At 44.4% G+C, this 13522-nt stretch overlaps 1 protein-coding gene across 2 annotated transcripts; it reads left to right on the top strand.

Annotated features, from left to right (window-relative positions):
- The first annotated feature begins 11 nt into the window (after positions 1 to 11).
- On the top strand, positions 12 to 12126 carry LOC110526472 (AFG3-like protein 1). 2 transcript variants are annotated; one of them, XM_036980856.1, is made up of 18 exons: positions 12 to 742; positions 940 to 1143; positions 2104 to 2191; positions 2348 to 2416; positions 2524 to 2645; positions 3107 to 3256; positions 3444 to 3518; positions 3762 to 3886; positions 4092 to 4362; positions 4642 to 4779; positions 5037 to 5190; positions 5381 to 5488; positions 7497 to 7622; positions 7993 to 8103; positions 8371 to 8486; positions 9216 to 9416; positions 9512 to 9706; positions 10128 to 12126. In XM_036980856.1, the coding sequence occupies exons 2-18, from the start codon at positions 1015 to 1017 to the stop codon at positions 10353 to 10355; spliced, it is 2406 nt and encodes an 801-aa protein (XP_036836751.1). In that variant the 5' UTR covers positions 12 to 742; positions 940 to 1014; the 3' UTR covers positions 10356 to 12126. The 2 variants fall into 2 exon arrangements, with proteins under 2 accessions (XP_036836751.1, XP_036836752.1); XM_036980857.1 differs by lacking the exons at positions 12 to 742; positions 940 to 1143 and adding an exon at positions 1178 to 1506.
- The last annotated feature ends 1396 nt before the right edge of the window (positions 12127 to 13522 follow it).

Genomic DNA, 13522 nt, shown 5'->3' on the forward strand with positions numbered 1-13522 from the left:
AAGGAATGAGAGGGATTGTTTCTATCTGATCGTAGTGGAAAATGTGACCACTGAATGAGGGGATTCAATTATCTGGCCCGGTGGGAGGAGTTTGTTTAGGTGTGCGTTCGTTTGCCCCCGACCTCAGTGATTCAAAGCCCACGGCTCCAAAGAAAAGTGACATAGCCCAGGCTAGATCAAACACGTGGGGTAAAGAGTAGGATTCGGTATTTTCACATGCAGAAGTGATTTATTTTTATAAAAACGCTTTATCTGCATTCCCATCCCAGGGTAGCCTAGTGGTTAGAGCATTCGACTAGTAAACGGAAGGTTGCAAGTTCCAACCCCCGAGCTGACAAGGTACAAATCTGTCGTTCTGCCCCTGAACAGGCAGTTAACCCACTGTTCCTAGGCCGTCATTGAAAATAAGAATTTGTTCTTAACTGACTTGCCTAGTTAAATAAATGTAAAATAAATTTTAAAAACTAGTTAGAAAATTCTAACATATATTTTATAGACAGGATATGTAAATGTATAGACCTTGCTGCCTTGTTGGCAACCTTGCAGAATATTGTAAGGTTTGAGAAGGGCGCTCCTTCGCCGCTTTTGCTCGTTACGTCACGGGCCATTGACAGGTGCACCGCGGCTCAGGTTAATAGAACTCCCTCATTTTCATAAACGTCACTTGTTGTTATCGTTCCACGCATATTGACCAATCGCAAAGCAGCAGTCCGGTCTTTCGAAGGACCCGATGAGGTCGTGGGTATGCATGAGCATAAATATAATAAAATGTGAATACTTTAACTTAAATTAATTGAATGTCCTTATTGTACAAATCACAAAACCAATGATTGACAGCAGTGATACATGCATAGATACATATTTGTGAATGTTATTTTTTGTTGAAATTATTTTACGTCAGGCTGTTGACTTGGTTTATCTCACTCGGCGTAATCGTAGCTAGTTTTAAACTGTTGAGGCTCGGGAGTCGATCGACCCCAACAGCGGGGACACTCTGCCTGCTCCAGCCGAAGTATGGTTCACATGATGGGGCTGCTTTCAGTGAGTGTTGTGCCCCTGCGGAACGGGGTGCAGGCTTGGGGCAGAGGCTGCGCCACCATCCACGCAGCTTTTCGCTACAGTAACTTTAGCTCATTATCGAAGGTAGGGTGCAATTTATTTAAATAATGCCGTCCGCCGTCAACTTGCAAAAGAACCATGTCATGCTATCACACAACATTGATTACAGATATGCAATATATTTAAAAATGCATGATTAAGCCTTGTTTGCCTATGCTTGATTAACTTTGTCATAAAGAGTTTATTGCACAAAGATCCCGTCCTTGCTTATGAAACATTTTTCCCCTCATTCACTTCATAACATGTAGAGTTGCTGCGTCCTGTGGGGAAGGGGGCGTCTCAGCTGCAGCAAATTGTGGGTCATGGCTAGAAGCGATCACTTCAGTTTTGATCAAATTAACGTCAGATTTGATTTTTCGTATCAGGTTAGGATAATTTACTCAGCAGGTTAGGATAATTAACGTATCATTTTGGGATAATTGGGTTAAGGTTAGGACAATCTGTTAGTGTTAGATAAAATGCAAACAACTTTTGCAAATCTACTTTTGACGTAAATTTGACAAACTGCATCCTGTCGCAACGGTCTCGGAGCTTTTCGTATTATTCTAGCCTTGACCCAAATTGTGTGACACATTCAAAGGCCTTTTGCCAAATCTAATGCTTTTATAGCCTAACATAAATTCAATGAGTTAATCTGTTTATTAAGGACTTAAATATTCTTTACTGTAATAATAATCAGTTTGCCTGGTTCAGTTATTATGTCTGGATGTGTTTTTATATTCAATGAATAGTCAGGGGTAAAAATGATGCACACCCAAAAATGTTTTGTAGTGGGGCTGACTAACAGAGTAAACTATACAAAGAAAGTCGGTTGCTATACCCATTTAAATGTTTGGGATCATAATTAGAATATTCAGTGAATAACATCTGAATAGTCTTCAACTGTGTATTGTTGAATATCAGTAGCCTAATGCAGATATTTTAACCCTTTCGAATATGAGATTCAAGGTAGGCTGTGTTAATCCAATCCTGCTCTCTCCTCAGTGTTCTGCATTAAAACGAATCAATCCCATGGGATTAAATCAATGCACTTTCACATTGGCTCGATTGCTCAGTTCCAAACCCCCACGAGGTAAATCACTTTAACACCAGGAATATGTTGATGTTATCATCTATGCATGTAATGACCATGGCAATTACAGATGACTGTGCAATTCGTTTTTGTTGTTGTTTGATTGTGTCCTACATCTTCAATCCCTATGCTAATTAGATGTTTTAATTGCTTCAGGATTTGAGAAGTTCTTCCCAAAGAGTGAGGACACTCCTGGAGTGAACAAGTCATCTGAAGAGACCGGAGGTATTACTGAAAGCCTATATCCTGTCTCTCTAATGGCACACTGTTCAAACACTGGGATGTCAATGATGGACAGTGATTTCATTTCTTGTGTCATTTTGCTTGTTTAGATGAGAAGACCAAAGAGACAGAATCTCAGGGCGGAGGAGAAGAGGGACAAAATGAAAGTGGTGAGAGAGAGAGGAGGAGAGGCGGAAGGAAGGATGAATCAGACTGGTGGACACGCTTCCAGGTCTGTTTCAAAGCCTCCGCTTTCTACAGAGCAGACATGTAAACAAACAAGATGTGCCTGTTTTCTCCACAACAACAGCACTCTGTCATCACTCATGTTTGATTTTCCACCCCTTTAATCTACCTGATCTGAACCAGAGACGCTACATAAACATGTCAGTCAATAATGCCTCGTTTGGCAGCCTGTTATGTAATGCAAGAGAGAGAACTCAACTTTTTTTTACTTTCCTATTTCTAAAGGGCTGCTGTGTTAGAGGATAAAGGGTCACCTTTTATCATACTGCTAATGGAGGGGTTGACAGTTTGCATGAGAGGGAGGCAGACGCTGGCAAGAGCACCACTCTGCTTGCTTCCACTCAGACACTGTGTCTGTGTGTGTTCGCTTGTGTGTGTGTGTGTTGATGAGACTAATGTATACATTTCCACCCTGTTTCCCCTCATTGTTTTCTCTGAATCTGACAGAATGATTTCCCCTGGGATGAGAAGACCACGCGCAATGTCGCGATCGGATTCGCCGGCATGGCCTCTGCGTTCCTGTATTTCTACTTCCGAGAGACTGGGAAGGAAGTCTCCTGGAAGGACTTTATAAATAACTACCTGGCTAGAGGACTGGTGAGAGACAGGGGCTATGTTTACTTTTCTTCACTAGTTACTATGTAATTACTATGTATTTTGTAAGACCCATAAGTAAAGTATTATTGTTTGTGTTTTCATTGGAGCTGTTATGTCATTGTTTGTGTGTGGAACTGTGAGTCTGAGGTCTTCATTCTTTGATGTGTCTGATGTGTTCTCTGTACAGGTGGACCGTCTGGAGGTAGTCAACAAACAGTATGTCAGAGTCATCCCAGTGCATGGAGTCAACACATCAGAGGTGGTATGTACCAAATAATCACAGGGGAGACATTTGGGAGCCTTGTTTTTTTTTACACTGTCCATAGGTCCCCTTTCTTTAGACTTCAAGAAATGTACAGAGTTTACAAGTTAGTAAAAAATAAAATATGCATTGGATTTAGATGTCTTATGTGGTTATGTTCCATAATGTTTTGCTTGGTATTTAACCCGTGAGGAATGCCAGCAGTTGTGTGTTCACATCCCCTTGTCTCTCTGTGTGTCACAGAGCTACCTGTGGTTCAACATCGGCAGCGTGGAGACGTTTGAACGCAACCTGGAGCTGGCCCAGCAGGAGATGGGCCTGGACTCTACACACAGAGTACCGGTGATCTATGGAAGCGAGAGCGACGGGTGAGACATCATGAGGTCTAGGCCATAGGATGGGTGGAGAGCTGTGGGAACAGGAAGACTTTATTTGAATGTTGTTCAGATTAGGAGCTGTGGGGTTGGAACTCATTTGAAGGTCCTCTCTATCATGCTCTCATTGACCCTGGAGATGTTGATAGATTGATTGGCCCCTTAATGCTAACCTCTCCTCTCTTTTATTTATATATAGTACTTTCCTGATGAGCATTCTTCCAACCCTCTTGCTGGTTGGCTTCCTGCTCTTCACCATGCGCCAGGGACCAATGGCAGGAGGCCGTGGCGGGGGGCGGGGCAACCCCTTCAGCATGGGGGAATCCAAGGCCAAGGTCATGAAGGACAACATTGATGTGAGATTTAAGGATGTGGCGGGCTGTGAAGAGGCCAAGCTGGAGATCCTAGAGTTTGTCAACTTCCTGAAGAACCCCCGGCAGTACCAGGACCTGGGGGCCAAGATTCCCAAGGTAACTCTTTTCTTAGATACCATACCAGCATCTGAAATACTACTCAGAATAACCCTGTTGTACAGGAGAATGCTCACCAAGAAAAAAAATAGCAGTTGGATTTCATGGCCATGTCAGGTAAACACTGCTGTTGTGTATGCGGTATGACGAGCTGAGAATATAGTTAATTGGCTGTTTGTTTGCATAGACATTTCCATTGCATCTGTCACCACTGCACTCTAAACTCCAAGTACTCACAAGAGTGTCCACTTATACCAGCTATGACCATGTGCTTCCCAGGGTGCAGTGTTGTCGGGTCCCCCCGGCACAGGGAAGACCCTGCTAGCCAAGGCCACAGCCGGAGAGGCCAATGTCCCCTTCATCACCGTCAACGGCTCTGAGTTCCAGGAGATGTTTGTTGGCGTGGGTCCAGCCAGGGTGAGTACTACCCCAGGGGAGAGGGGAGGAAGAGGGACAGTTGGATTACAGGGTGGATTTCTGTTAGCTTTTCCTCTTTTTGTCTAAATATTTGCTTTGAGGTCACGCACTTGTTTCACTCCTCCATGGGAATAAATACATGTATCACTGTATTGACATCAGTTTTATAGAAAAAGCATGATAAACTTTGCTAAAGTGTTGATTGGTTGTGCTGTGGACCTACCCAGTAATGTAACCCATGCCTTTCCCTTTTCCAGGTGAGGGATATGTTTGCCATGGCCCGTAAGAACGCTCCCTGCATCCTGTTCATCGATGAGATAGATGCCGTGGGCAGGAAGAGAGGCAGAGGGAACTTTGGGGGACAGAGTGAGCAGGAGAACACACTCAACCAGCTGCTAGTGGAGATGGATGGTAGGTCTGGTTTGGTGGTCTTACATTGGTTAAATGAAGGTTAAATGAAGCAAAAAAAGTGAAATGATTCCCAAAGACACTCAATGAATGTGCCATGTTTAATTAACCATAGTTATGTGTCCTGTTTATTATGTGACCCTTCAATACAATCTTAACTGTTTTTTTCATCACTTCTCTGTTGGTTCTGTAGGGTTCAACACCAGCACTAACGTGGTCGTCTTGGCTGGAACCAACCGACCAGACATCCTGGACCCAGCACTGATGAGACCTGGGCGCTTCGACAGACAGATTTACATAGGTACAGTCAGTCCACTTCATAAATTACATCTGTGTGGCCTGGAACTGTTTAGTTCTGTCATGGCTCTCTGTTCTGTCATGGCTCTCTGTTCTGTCATGGCTCTCTGTTCTGTCATGGCTCTCTGTTCTGTCATGGCTCTCTGCTCTGTCATGGCTCTCTGCTCTGTCATGGCTCTCTGCTCTGTCATGGCTCTCTGCTCTGTCATGGCTCTCTGCTCTGTCATGGCTCTCTGCTCTGTCATGGCTCTCTGTTCTGTCATGGCTCTCTGTTCTGTCAATGATCTAAATACTGTAGTTGGTACAGATAGTCTAACTTTAGCAGGACCTAATCTTTCTCTACCTGTCGCCACATATCAGCACAGCCATTGTTACAGACTATCAGACAATTCATTGGCCCCTCTTTCAGAGTCCAGCTCTATCAGTACCTCACATATACAGGGCGGCAGGTAGCCTAGTGGAGCGTTGGAAGGTTGCAAGATCGGAATCCCGAGCTGACAAGGTAAAAATCTGTTCTGCCCCTGAACAAGGCAATTAACCCACTCTTCCTAAGCCGTCATTGAAAATAAGAATTTGTCCTTAACTGACTTGCCTTGTTAAATAAAGGTAAAAAAAAAATATATATTCTAGATATAAGCCACAGTATGTGGATGCTGCTACCTAGCTGCTGTACGGTATACACAATGCTGTCTATTTCTACAGTAAAAAGTACTTTAACAGTGCTTTATCAGTGTGTTCAGTACTGTGACTCAAAGAGCGTAGCTTACTTGGATTAAACATAGTTTACCTGGATTGAAGATGGTTACCTGGATTAGAGTTCCCAGGATTAACGTGGCATTAGCGTTTATTTCTTTGCTCTGGCGTTCTGGCTCTGCTCTCTGACAACTCTTCCTCTCTGGTCAACAGCCCACAAACAGAATGAGCTTTTCTGCCCTGTCGTCAGATTAGCATCTTGAGCGCAGTCTATTGTGGGATTACCCAGCCTGAGCCGGCCGGCATATCTCATGACATTAGCATGCCATGCCTGTCCAGTTCCGCCTCTCCTGACCTGACCCCCATTACCATAGTAACGCGCTAGCCTGGCCCTGTGAGTTTTGGGAAAGGAATTTGACCTGAACAGGAAAAGTCAGTGCTATAAATTCTAACTAGGGCCCAGAGTTTTTCGCTGTTGGGTCCTGTGGTCATTGAGAACTCCTGGTCCAGATTCTATTCCCAGACAGTCCTGGCTGAATGAATGTGGTTAGTATACAGAGGCTTCTTTTCTGTCACCTTTCCCTGGGTAGTGAAACCACTTCCTACAGCCCTTGCCGACATGATTAGAATTTGACATGACCCCATTTCAGCAATGCAGTAAAAGCTTGCCTGGTTTTTGTCCTTGTTATCAAGCCATTTTAGAATTGAAAACTTGAAGTGCACAGAGATAAAAAATATATATATATATATTTTTGGTCACTTTCTTGGCAAAAGTACAGGTGCAGAAGCACTGACTGTGCAAAATGTTTTTGCCATCAATACTATCATAACTCGCCTAATTGCCTTGTGTCGATAGCGGTCTGATTTGAGCTGTGCCCAACATTGCAGTAACATGTTATGTCAGCTGTGTGGATGTGGTTGTACCCTTTGTGGGTGAGGTGAGATTTCTGACGGCTGGGATCCATTTTCCCCCAAGTCCAGTCCAGCTGTACAATGGTAGGCAGCTCTGGCCTGGCCTCACAGGCCTGCATTCTTCTGTCTGCCATGGAAACTAACTGCAGCCTGAGCGAGAGCTTCTATAAACCGAAGGGTTATGTAACCGGGGGATAGTAACCATTAGGGATAGGAAGCGAGGCAAGCTGCTCCCCTGGGTCCTGTGACTAGGGTGTCAATATTTTCCCTCTTCCTCCAGCCTGAACCAGTGATCCGTCTCCATAAATATGTTACACTTCCTCCCTGTCAAACCTGATCCCCCTCTCTTTCCCTTTCTATCCCTACTCTAATTCAAATAGTTTTTCTCTCTCTTCTTCTCCTCTCAGGTCCACCAGACATAAAAGGCAGAGCATCCATCTTTCAGGTCCATCTGAGGCCTCTGAAGCTGGACTCCAGTATAGACTCTGAAGCTTTGGCCAGGAAACTAGCTGCCCTCACACCTGGCTTCACTGGTGAGTGCAGGGCCAGGCGTGTTTGTCTGTGTGCACGTTGACAGCTAGCTGTGTACGGGATGGTTCGGATTTTGGAAATTAAGCCCTTTATATACTTCCATAGAGTCAGATGAACTCATGGATACCATTTGTATATCTCTGTGTCCAGTATGAAGGAAGTTAGAGGTGGCTTTGCAGGCCAATGCTAACTAGCATTAGCGAGACTTTGACTTTGCGCTAGCTTTACCCACATACTTCCGTTCTTTGTGATAATCTAGTTAGAATTTGCTCGTGAGGGAAGTAGATAAAGGGATTCATTGCCAAAATCCCGAACTATCCCTTTAAAAGTAATGATGAAGTTAACACAGTACATGGTTCTGTCAACATACAGGAGCTGATATTGCCAACGTGTGTAATGAGGCGGCCCTGATAGCAGCACGCTACCTTAACGAGTCTATCATCGTCAAGCACTTTGAGCAGGCCATCGAGAGGGTCATCGGAGGTAAGCTACTGTCACTGACTGGGGGATGGTGGGGAGAGTGGATGTCAGGGGTCAGGGCTCAAACAGGGAGTTCATCTTTGGAATGTAACTGTCAGACTGACTGGTGTTGACATGACCTTCCTGCCCTGTCTGTCGGGGCCAGTGAGGCCACTCTTTTACTCCTGAACAAGTAACCAAGCCCCCTCCCCTAACACACACAAGTGCAGCCTTGAGACATGAAACTCACACACACTTTGTGGTTGTAAACATGCCCTCCTTTCCCCCCAGGTCTGGAGAAGAAGACCCAGGTACTACAGCCATTAGAGAAGACCACTGTAGCATACCACGAGGCTGGCCATGCTGTGGTGGGCTGGTACCTGGAACATGCTGACCCTCTGCTCAAGGTGTGCGGCCATCTCTTCCCCCCCTCAATAACATTCTCTTCTCCCCTCTTCTATTGTCTTTTATCCCCACCCACTGTCTCTTCTGTCCTTACTGTCCCTGTTCTACCTACCCTACTGTTAGAGGAATTGATTTCCTATTTGTTCAATTAAAACACTCTGTCCGTTTCTAAGAATTTGTAAGATACTTATTTGCATAGAATGGACAGAGACCAGTCTCATAATTTATCAGTAGCGTTTATTTTCGAGAGCTCTGGTCATAATACAATGTACATTGGTTTATATACATCACATTTCGTCATAAATGTCTCTCCTCCTCTCAGATAAAATGGCAATATAGTTCACAAGCCTTCCCACATTGTCTGCTACCTGTTAAACAATCTACTACTAGCCCAAGGTCTCTCCCCTCCCTGGGTAGAGACAGAATGTCCTGTAAGGAACACAGTATTCCAGCCGGTCTGACGGTTGCTCCATTCGTTTCCAACAAGGAACAGAAAGTCCTTGTTCTAATTCTTGACGAAAACTACACACATTACATTCAGTATTATGATTATAATAAGATTCATACATCCATACATTAACATAGTACTATTCTGTTTAGTTATAGTTATGATTTAAATGTATACATAATTTAGTCATTATTCATAAAAATCCCTTAACACCTACCTATCCCTCAATTTCACCCTGAGCAGAATGTAGGATTTTACCTGTTTGTTTCCTCTCCTGTCCCAGGTGTCAATCATCCCCCGGGGGAAGGGTTTGGGGTATGCTCAGTACCTCCCTAAGGAGCAGTACCTCTTCACGCGGGAGCAGCTGTTTGACAGGATGTGTATGATGCTGGGGGGACGTGTGGCAGAGCAGGTCTTTTTTGGGAAGATCACCACAGGGGCACAGGATGACCTCCGGAAGGTCACGCAGTCTGCCTACGCACAGGTAAACGCATGCGCATTTAAACCAGCAGTGATGTATGTTCACACACACACACACACTCTAATTAACCTCTCTCTCCCCCTCGATCCCTCTCTCAGGTGGTTCAGTTTGGGATGAGTGAGGTGGTGGGCCAGGTGTCTTTTGAGCTCCCCAGGCAGGGAGAGATGTTGATGGAGAAGCCTTACAGCGAGCCCACGGCCCAGCTCATAGACCAGGAGGTCCGCTCACTCATAGACGCTGCCTTCCAACGCACACACCAGCTCATCACTGAGAAGAGAGATGTGGTGGAGAAGGTGAGGGGGATAGAGAGGGGTATGTAGGAGAGAGATGGTGACAGAGGAGGGACATATGGAGAGGGCTAGAGAGGGGGATAGAGAGGGGTATGTAGGAGAGAGATGTGGTAGAGAAGGTGAGGGGGATAGAGAGGGGTATGTAGGAGAGAGATGTGGTAGAGAAGGTGAGGGGGATAGAGAGGGGTATGTAGGAGAGAGATGTGGTAGAGAAGGTGAGGGGGATAGAGAGGGGTATGTAGGAGAGAGATGGTGACAGAGGAGGGACATATGGAGAGTGCTAGAGAGAGGAGGTCCAAATCTCTTAACCCTAAGAGGGGGAGAAATAGGATGGCAATCGCATCGATAACCTATCAGAAAGGTATATAGAACATGGTTGAAAAGTGGTCTAACCTCCATCCCCTCCCGTGTGTCTCCCCTCCAGGTGGGGAGGCGTCTCCTGGAGAAGGAGGTTCTGGACAGGGCTGATATGCTGGAGTTGCTGGGTCCTCGCCCCTACAAGGAGAAGTCTACGTATGAGGAGTTTGTGGAGGGGACGGGGCCCATGAAGGAGGACACCTCCCTTCCAGAGGGCCTCAAGAACTGGAACAAGGACCGGGGGACGGAAGAGCCTCCCCAGGAGCAGCAACGCAAGCAGGCTCTTTACCTGTAGACAGACACCACGTCTGACCTGGCCCCCACCCAACCAGGCCACTGGAGGAACATGTTGAGACTTAATTTGGTGAGGGGAGGGCACTTGACATGACCCAGACAGACTGATATCAAGAGAGGGTGTCAGGTTTAAGAAGGCACCCCTGCACCGTGTCCCTGATGGCTACAGATTGAGGGTTGTGGGGTGCAGCAGGGGATCTGCTCCAACAGCCTAGATTGTGCCAATTCTCATGTAGACTTTTTTTAAAATCTGTTTGGGAATGCAAAAAGGTGTTCCTGCATTTTGGTTTTGCAGGGCATGAGATTCATCAATCTGTGAAGGATATCCACTCCTCCACCATGCTGTTCATTTCCTTCCCTGGAGATTCCCTGCTGCACTATGTTCCTCCTTTGTCCTGACCACAGTGCATTCCAGGGCTGGTGTGGTCATTCTAAGGCCCTAGAGACCATGGTCGTCACAGGGAACATATATTGTTTTAATAGTTGTGTAGTATTCATTATTTTACCTTTTTCATTGTGTGTTGGATGAGTTTGTCTGACATGCAACATTTTTATGAATATATGATCATGTACATCAGGGATGGGTGACTGTCGGTGGCCATTTTGAAAGCCCTTGGATAAATCCCCCCCCAACTTACTGTTGTGAGTTAAAATACACAAGGTGCAATTTCTACATTTGGTTGCACATCCGTTTTTCTGTTATGTTAGTCAATTAGCAATTTTATTGATGTATTTTTATGATATAGGAATGCAGATCTGTGAGCAACTGCGGCCCCTCATGATGAGTTCAGTTTTTTGTGGACCCCACCCCCATCAATACTACCCATCCCTGATGTACATCTCATTTGAAGTGAGATGTTTTCTTTTAGATTTCATATTGGAACATGAAGGGCTATGTGAGTGTGTGTGTTGCACCATTGTAATAATTTGGTTGGTGCTAATTTGTCCTCTTTCACACATGTACAAGTGTATATTAATACCGTGTGTGATTTGGACAGCCAGGGTCTGCCATTATCAACGGCGACCCTGGAGGTAAGTGCCTTGCTCAAGGGCACATTGACAGATTTGGTTTTCACCTTGTTGGCTCTGGGTTCTAGCAACCTTTAACTAGCAACCTTTTAAGTTACTGTCCCAACGCTCTATCCGCTAGGCTACCTGCCGAGCTACGTATAATCCTCAACGTTTTTGCTACCTTCTGACCTTATTGAATTTCAGCGACGTGTTCATGTTCCCATGTCTCTCTTCAGTCATTGACACTTGTTAACTAAACAGCCATGTGATTGCAGAGGGTTTTCAGAAAGCTCAGCAGAAATCCAGTCCATGCAGAGCAGACTGTAACACTGGGACAGTATGACATTTACATTGTATTTTATCCTCTTTCTGGTTGAGGTTCAAACTGTTAGTAGGCCTAATTGAAGAAAAACACGTCTTCTGAATGTCACTTCAGTCTTTTGCAAAAAACAACCGCCACTCCTCTACCTGCCCACTTTTCCCCACAGGAAAACAGCTTCTGACAAGTTTTATTTCTGAGTACAACTAGTGTACACTACCTCACCTCTTATGCTCTCTGTGTTGCTATAAGTCAACTGACAACAGATGAACTTCACACGTCTTTTGTGAAGTATTGAGATACATACACTACTGTTCAAACATTTGGGATCACTTAGAAATGTCCTTGTTTTTGAAAGAAAATAACATTTTTGTCCATTTAAATTAACATAAAATTGATCAGAAATACAGTGTAGACATTGTTAATGTTGTAAATTACTATTGTAGCTGGAAACAGCAGATTTTTTTTTTTAAATGGAATATCTACATAGGTGTACAGAGGCCCATTATTAGCAACCATCACTCCTGTGTTCCAATGGCATGTTGTGTTAGCTAATCCAAGTTTATCATTTTAAAGGCTAATTGATCATTAGAAAAACCTTTTGCAATTATGTTAGCACAGCTGAAAATTGTTGTTCTGATTAAAGAAGCAATAAAACTGGCCTTTAGACTAGTTGAGCATCTGGAGCATCAGCATTTGTGGGTCTGATTATGGCCAGAAACAAAGACTTTCTTCTGAAGCTGGTCAGTCTATTCTTGTCCTGAGAAATGAAGGCTTTTTCATTCGAGAAACTGAAACTCTCGTACAATGCTGTGTACTACTCCCTTCACAGAACAGTGCAAACTGGCCCTAACCAGAATAGAAAGGAGTGGGAGGCCCCGGTGCACAACTGAGCAAGAGGACAAGTACATTAGTGTCTAGTTTGAGAAACCGACGCCTCAACTGGCAGCTTCATTAAATAGTACCCGCAAAACACCAGGCTCAACAACAACAGTGAAGAGGTGACTCTGAAATGCTGGCCTTCTAGGCAGAGTTCCTCTGTCCAGTGTGTGTTCGTTTGACCATCTTAATATTTTATTTTTTTGGTCAGTCTGAGATATGGCTTTTTCTTTGCAACTCTGCCTAGAAGGTCAGCATCCCGGAGTCGCCTCTTCACTGTTGTTGTTGAGACTGGTGTTTTGCGGGTACAATTTAATGAAGCTGCCAGTTGAGGACTTGTGAGGCGTCTGTTTTTCAAACTAGACATTCTAATGTACTTGTCCTCTTCATATATTCACTATTATTCTACAATGTAGAAAATAGTTTTAAAAAATCATTTCAAACTCTTCAATGAGTTCCTATGTACGAACTTTTGACTGGTACTATATATCTCCATAGCAACGCCAGCTGAGCCATACTTACTCCCACGCCCCTGGAGAAACCCTGTAGAGGGGTTTTGGTTTCCACTTCTCAGAATAGAGGGTATTGGGGGTTTTGGAGAAGTAATGAGATGGTGTCGTACCGATCTGCATTGCACTTTCTGAAGTTTTTTTTTTGTTTTACCTTTTACTGCTGAAAATAAAGGTGTCACTACCTTACTCAATCTCAGTATTTCTGACAGTTTTTGAATTACCTACATGGATTTATATTGAAAATGAGAATTGTTACACTCCGGACCATATGTATAAAACAATATGTTTCTACGCCTAGTTGTGTGGGTCAGCGTAAACAAAAAAGACAACGTTTTTACAGTACATTCCAGATGTCTTGGTGTAGCCTGAACTGTGTTTAAAGTCCAATCCTGCTTTTCTGCCTGATTGACTAACTGCTGGTTCTCGTGGCTCAGTTTATCTAGTGAT

This window comes from Oncorhynchus mykiss, chromosome 6 (genome assembly GCF_013265735.2).
Source record: "Oncorhynchus mykiss isolate Arlee chromosome 6, USDA_OmykA_1.1, whole genome shotgun sequence".
In the NCBI taxonomy this organism is placed as follows: Eukaryota; Metazoa; Chordata; class Actinopteri; order Salmoniformes; family Salmonidae; genus Oncorhynchus; species Oncorhynchus mykiss.